The following is a 6,885-nucleotide window of genomic DNA, read 5'->3' as shown; positions in this document are numbered from 1 at the left end:
ATATATATATATATATATATATATATATAAATAAATAAATTTGAACTGGGGAGGTGGCTCAGGGGTGAAGCACCTGCCTCTAAGGGTGAGGACCTGGGCTTGAATCCTCAGTTAATTTTCCCACATAGATAGGTGGGTATGGTAGGGAGCACCAGCCACACCAGTGCTCCTACAGGAAGACAGGAAGAGACACAAGATTCCCCAGAAGCCTTTGGGGCAGCTGGTCTAACATACAGAGCAGCAAGACTCAAAAAGACCTGGTCTTAATAGCATCTAAGGTCAGCCTCTGTCACTCCTCACACAGGAATGTATAGGTACTGTATTCATGCACACACTCAAAATGCTGTCCAACCTTCCTCTCTTGGTTCAGGAATATTTATTAAATATTTGCATAGTATATATTCAGTTCTTCTATCACAGTTTTTTCAAGATTCTTAACTGGGGATATTTTATATAGTACACCAAGAATAAGGGGCTAGAAATGTAGCTCAGTGGTGGAGCATTTTCCGTGTGCAGAAACCTTGGCTCAACATCATATAAACTCAAGCATGTACACACACACACACACACACCCTGCTGAAGACTGCTTGAACCTTGACAAAAGGGTAAAAAGATGAGCCTCCTCCATTAAATCCGTAATCTTGCTGTACTTGAGATGCTCAAGAAGTGCCTGCTCCTGCATAGGAACCAGATGTCTGTGCTGGTCTGCTTCGGGCTTCTTTGCCACAGGAATATAAATAGGGGCTGAGCACGCAGCGGATGCTCTGGGTTCAATCCCAAACACTTCTCCCGTCAAAGTCTCTATAAAACATAAAACTAGTGCATGTCCTCAATGCATTGTCACTAAGCAGCGTCATTCAGATGGAGGCAGGGGACACTGGCGATGAGTGTTTTATATTTTTAATTGCTGTTGTGACTTTGGACTTTGACTAATTCTGTCTCCTCCAATACTGGGGATCAAATCCTGGGTTTTGGTGCCTGCTAGGCAAGTCTCTACCACTGACCTACACCTCAGCCATTGATGAGGCTTTGACAGGCAAATAATAATTTCTATTGCATGTCTTCATTGTTCCAGAGGCAAATTTCTAATGTAAAAATTTACTTAGGGAGTGATATAGTCAGATTTGTAATTTACATTTCTGAGAATATCCCTGCCATTTCTATATTAACTATCCATCATCATTGATGATGAAAATTATCATCATCATCATTATTGTGTTGGGGCTGTGGTTGTGTACTTGTTAGAGGACGGCTTGGTGTGGGACCCATTCTCTCCTGCATATGCCCTGGTTCTGAAGTTAACTGTGATTGGGTCACTCACCTTTCCTTCCTCTCTTGTTTTGAAAAAAAGCTTAAGTATGCTAAGTGTGGTCAAACTAAGTAGCCCAGGCTGGTCTTGAACTCATGACCCATTTTAAGTATATGAAGATCTGAAACAGCACATTATCAACAGGAGGTCAGTCTCCCAAGTGAGCATCTTTCCTCCTTCCCTCATTTTAGCCTGGTGGCAGGCTGAGGTGACAGGAGGCCCGAGGTGGAGGCCCGAGGTGGAGGGAGGCCTGAGATGCATCCTGACAGGTTCCCGAGTGCTGTGCTGTCTTCACCTGTTTCTCTTCTGTCCACCCAGAGTCTCACTGTATAGAGAGATAAGACAGGGCGATGCTAGGTGCATTTCTCCCTTTCTTCTGAGACACGTCCTGGTTTCCTCTCACAGCCTGGCAGCTCAAAGGCAGCACTGACCTTGACCAAGAAGAGAACAAGTGAAAGATAAACACGGGAAAAATTATTGCGATTCTTCAGGAAAATATGACCGACTTCTGTAATCTTGGAAAAGCTTTTCAAAATGTGTTTTTACTGTGCGATCTCTTATATTAGACTTTTAGGCACAACTGTGGCTGTTTCCATAGTCTCTTCAAATGTGTGAGTCTTTCCAAAGTAACCTGAAAGAAAAGACTAGATTGGATTTAATGGGTGGCAGCAGATACCTGACACTTATAGCAAGCTCCCAGTGTGACCTGAGAAATTTTGTAGATACAATCTCTAGAACATGTAGGAAGACTTTGGGGGAAAAAATCTGTTTTCTTCCACAAAATATATTGAATCTCACACTTAGCATACACCATGTACTTTTTGGGGCGTGGGGGGAGTTGTACTTTTGAGGCAGGATCTCATGTATTCCAGGACCTCAAACTCAATATATAACTAAGGATGGCCTTGAACTCCTGATCTCTTGTGTCTACTTCAGGAGTTATTATCTTTTAAATGAGATTGAACCTTCAAATGATTTTCCTATTCAACTAAATATTTTCTAATGGACTTTCTTTTCATATGTGTGTGTGTGTGTGTGTGTGTGTGTGTGTGTGTATGAAAAGAACGCACTGTGTAGACCAGGCTGGCTTAGACTCACTGAGCTCTGCCTGTCTATATCAAATGTGGGATTAGAGGTCTGTACCACCATACCTGGGCCTTCTCATGTGCTTGAAACCAACATATTGCCATGGTGCCTTATACAGGTATCTGGTCTGTTATTGTAGCCTGCTTCTTCCTTGAGTCTTCCAACAGTCCAGATAAGCAACAGCTAGACCAACAAATACCTCAGAGTCTCATAAAGCCTCAATTTTGCCTTTCGCTGTGGATGGTTTAGACACAGCCATATGTCAAGTCATATTTCTGGCACGATCCCTTCGTAGTTTCTAGGCTAATTTGGTATCATGCAGTTGTGCAGTATTATATAATACTGTGGCCTGTGCTGATGGTCTTGGCCAAAGGCAACAGCTTTGTCAGTTAGAATTCTTCACGGACATTAGCTGCCAGATTATGGGTTTCTCTTGTCGTGAGATTTTATATCCCCTGGCCAGTCTTGTCTTCTGTCTTTTCAAATGTCTTATGTTTTAAAAATGTAATGTCAGCCACTAAAATATGTCCTTCAGTGGGTTCATTGGCCAGCCATTGTGCGTCCCAGATTGGACTGTTGTGATGGTCAGTCTGTTCTTCTTAGAGTAGTTGGACATGTGTGTTAGTCCTGCTCAGAATCCTGCCTTAGTGCTGTGGGAAGAGAGGAGCCTCAGAACCAGGGACAGACCTGAATCTAAACCCTAGTTCTAACTTGCTTAAGCTTTCTGTTCCTCCATTTCTAAAATAAGAATAATGACTACACGAAGTGAGATAACAAAGAATTAAATGAGGGACTAGGGAGGTCGTCTAGTGGACCCCAGAAACTAAGTAAAAATGCTAGGAGTGGTGGCACATGCTTAACCCTAGTGCTGGGGTGATAAGAGACAAGAGGATCCCAGGCCCTGCTCACTGCCATACCAGTGAAAACCTTTGTCTCTTAAAAACCAAGTGGCGCTTAAGTGAAGCTAGCAAATGTAAAAAGAGAGCCAGTTGGCTAGGGTAAGTACTCCAGAGTGAAAATGACCTGGGTTAGTGAGGTGGCTCTCAATAAAGGTGCTGAGCCCGACCGCCAGAGATCCAACCCTGGGGCCCACATGGTGGAAGGAGAGAATTGGCTTCCACGAGTTGTTCTCTGACCTCCACATATGCAGGTGCACACTCCCACACCTGTACACAAACACATAAAGAGAGCAGGAATACAGACTCAAACCTGGCACAGTAGATAGACGATGCTACCATTTATCAGCAGAGAAGCCGGGCAGCAACACAGGAAGGTGAATTTTGAGTACAGTACATTCCTTCTAAGGGAGATCGGGGATATCCAGTAAATAGTTGTCTGTATTGCCCACAAGATCAGACAGTGGCACCAACCAGAGAGCTTGACCTGGCCTTAGAGCGTGGCACATGGCTGACCAAGCCAACCACTGTCCGTCTTCCCCCTATTTATGGCAGCTCTTGCTCACAAGGCACTGTGAGTATTATTAAGTTGACATTGCTCTCACTACAGCTTGAACCTTTGGTCTTTTCTCTATTTGCTTTAGGGGGAGGAAAATCAGTCTGTTTAATTTCTGCAAGCCTAATGACCTCAGCTTAATCCCTGGGGCCTCTGAGTGGTGAGAGAGAACCATCAGCCCTGCCCAGGGACATATAAAACAAAACAAAATCAAAAAGAGGGTTTCCCCTAAACAATGTTTAATTAACAAATAACTTCTTGATGGCAAGTCTGTCACATCATCATTTCTGCAGAATGATACAAAGTTGGCCTGCCAGGCATGTTGCATGGCCATAATTCCAGCACTTGGGAAGGTTAATCACAAATTCAAGGCCAGCCAGGGATACATAGTGACACTGTTCTTAAAAACAAAACAAAACAAGGTTGACCATTGTTTGGTTGTCATAATCAGCCAGCCTTCCACTTGTAGGAAAATTATGTAGAGGAGAGAAGTTTTGCTACTCCTCTGCATGTGGCTGGTCTTAGTGCTTCCCAGAGCTGGGCTGGGGTACAGCGTGAGAAGGCCCATTTGTGAGCTATTTTTGGTTAACTCTTTAGAGGAGGGAAAAATCCAAAGGTTTGTGGGATAAGGGTCCTAGAAAGTCGTCGAGTGTGTTCATAGTTATGACAAATCAGTTCTTGTGTCCTCTGGGCCTAGCACATCATAGCTGCCCTGCTGATTATTGGTTGAATTATGTGAAGGGGGTTGGGACCTTAGAGTTGAAAGTGTTTTCATAGATGTTATTATACTTGATCCTAAGGCCTCTACAAGGACAGCTAAACGTTAGTCTCATTTTAAATATGAGGAAACTCACATGCTATTTAGCCAATATATGTTATGTGTCTGATCTACGGAGAAGTAGAATCTCGACCCCTCAGCTCTCTTGCATGCCCTGTGTAATACTTAGTACTGACTAGTAAAAGATGTCCCTGTCTGATTCAGCGTGGGCCTGTTCCAAATGCTCCTCAGCTGCCTGTTTGAAGATGACTTAGGAGTTAAATGGATCCAGAATTCAGGGCCTTAAGAGGGCATTACTTACGTTCATCACAAAATGGGCTGGTTTGCAGGGAAAGAGCAGTGGTTTTTTAAATATAAGTGGATAGACAGATAGTAGGTAGGTAGACGATTCATTGGTTGATCAATTGAGTGACACTGAAATGTGTGAGCTGGCGCAAGCTGCGTATTTTCTCCGGGAACACCTTCCTAAAAGATCCCCTTTCCCACACAGCATGCAAAGCAGTGCAGTGATCTTTCTGAGCTCTGAGACCTGAGTGGTCCTAACTCCCACACAAGGGAGCATGTCCTCATAGCAGCAGAACCAGTACTCGGAAGATTGCCAGAAAGTCAAAGCTGAACGTGAAAGGTGGATTTTAAGTTCACGTTAGTTTATATTATGTGAATGCTTAACTTCTCATGATGAACTGCTTCAGAGCCACAAATTTAAAAAATGATGTAGTAAAAGCTAAATAAATATGTACATCTATGTGTATGTATGTGTGTGTGCATATATACGTGGATACATATCCATCCCATGTTCTATTGAGGAGAGGCATGTAGCCAGAGGAAACTGTTTCCTGGACCTCCCTCCCTCTGTGGTTGGCACGATGGACAGTTCATCTGTGAAGAAGTTTGCCAGCTCATTTCCCATCCCCTGGCCTCAGGCCCAACATCAGGATCAGGTCTGAAGCTATGTATGCAACATGGACTCTACTCCTGTCTCCCAGCTGACAGAAGTCCAAACCTTAGCTTCCTCTGAGGAACCATATGATGTATATAGTGTGGAGATAGGAGAACTCATCAAGAGCGTGTTTTGATGAACTCCCAAGTTACACTGTCTTTTGCATAACTGAACCAGTGAGCGGGAGTGGCAGAGCAGCCTCTTTACGTGTGAACACAGATGCTGTATTCCGAGGGCTGTAGGCAGATGAACGTGCATAATCATGTGAGGTGCACTGAAATTGTTCTCCTGTTGACTCTGGTTCAGAAATAGGTCCAAACAGAGTTGGAACTGCTTAAGCTCCTGACTCGTGTAGGAATAGCTGTTCTTTTAACCATCTTTGGAGCTAAGAGTCTTAGTGGGAATAACATTAATACGTTTGAGACTTCCTGAACATCCTTGCTGATTCTCAGGGTTTCACTTCGATTTCTCCACTTATCCATGATCTTGCTTTGTGTGTGTCATTCATTTGTAGAGTGTAAATGGCATTCGAACAGAGGAGGTGGCTACCGTGACAAAAGGGCCATCCACCTACCCTGCCTCTGAATGGGAGTGCCCCAAACAGTCAGTAGTTCCTAGTCAGAGCCTGATGACCACTCCACCGGAGTCTCCACAGAGCTTTGGTTCTGGCTCCCTCTCCATAAACAGCAAGGAGGCGGAAGAGAAGGAGCAGGGGGCAGCGGGCTATCTTGATGCTGAAGAGATGCCAACAGGCCCAAGTGGGGAATGTTTAGGAGTGGAGGAACAGGCCAGTGCATTCAGTTTCCCAGTAACTCCAGCTTCCTGCCAGCTGCAACTCGGTGGGGAAAAGGCAGACAGTAGCGAAGAGCCGGGTGCAGCCACAGAGACACTTGAGACCCAGAGCGGATCGTTTCTTGACTCTCCTGTGGGTAACCAGTTCCCCACCCTCATTCGAAGTTTCCAGGTAGTAACCGCTTTGACAATGACTCTTTGGGAGAGGGCCGGGCCGGCATCTGGTCTGTGGAGGAGGAGAGGTGGCAGTGGTGGAAAAGGGTGTGGTCTCTGCTGTTCTCAGAGTCACAGTTAAAAGTGAAGCCCCTGAAACTCAGTCAGGAATGAACTCTGACTAGTCACGTTTTCTCTTAAAGTAACTTAACAAAACTCTTAGGAATAAACTCCAGCTATTTACCTCAGAGCAGCTGGTATAAGTTAGCTTCTCTCTCCAGTCTCAAGGCAGAGCTGTGGTGAGAGATGAATTACAGAGACTCCTGTGGGGAGGAGCCTTCAGAGTCCTAAGACCATGCTCAAGAATTTTCCAGT

General features: G+C 44.6%; 1 protein-coding gene across 12 annotated transcripts in view; it reads left to right on the top strand.

The window, feature by feature from the left end:
* The window catches only part of Epb41 (erythrocyte membrane protein band 4.1), a 149,300-nt gene that overhangs the window by 129,508 nt on the left and 12,907 nt on the right, over window positions 1–6,885 (top strand). For 7 of the 12 annotated variants that reach the window (XM_029476056.1, XM_029476057.1, XM_029476053.1 and 4 more), the window contains one exon: window positions 6,080–6,529. The exons of the other annotated variants lie outside the window; for them this stretch is intronic. In XM_029476056.1, coding sequence (XP_029331916.1) covers window positions 6,080–6,529 — 450 coding nt within the window. The remainder of the gene's footprint in view (window positions 1–6,079; window positions 6,530–6,885) is intronic. 12 annotated transcript variants of the gene reach the window in all.

Source organism: Mus caroli, chromosome 4 (assembly GCF_900094665.2).
Source record: "Mus caroli chromosome 4, CAROLI_EIJ_v1.1, whole genome shotgun sequence".
Taxonomy (NCBI): Eukaryota; Metazoa; Chordata; class Mammalia; order Rodentia; family Muridae; genus Mus; species Mus caroli.
Note: the sequence above shows the minus strand (reverse complement) of the source record. Positions and strands in the feature narration are given on the sequence as shown.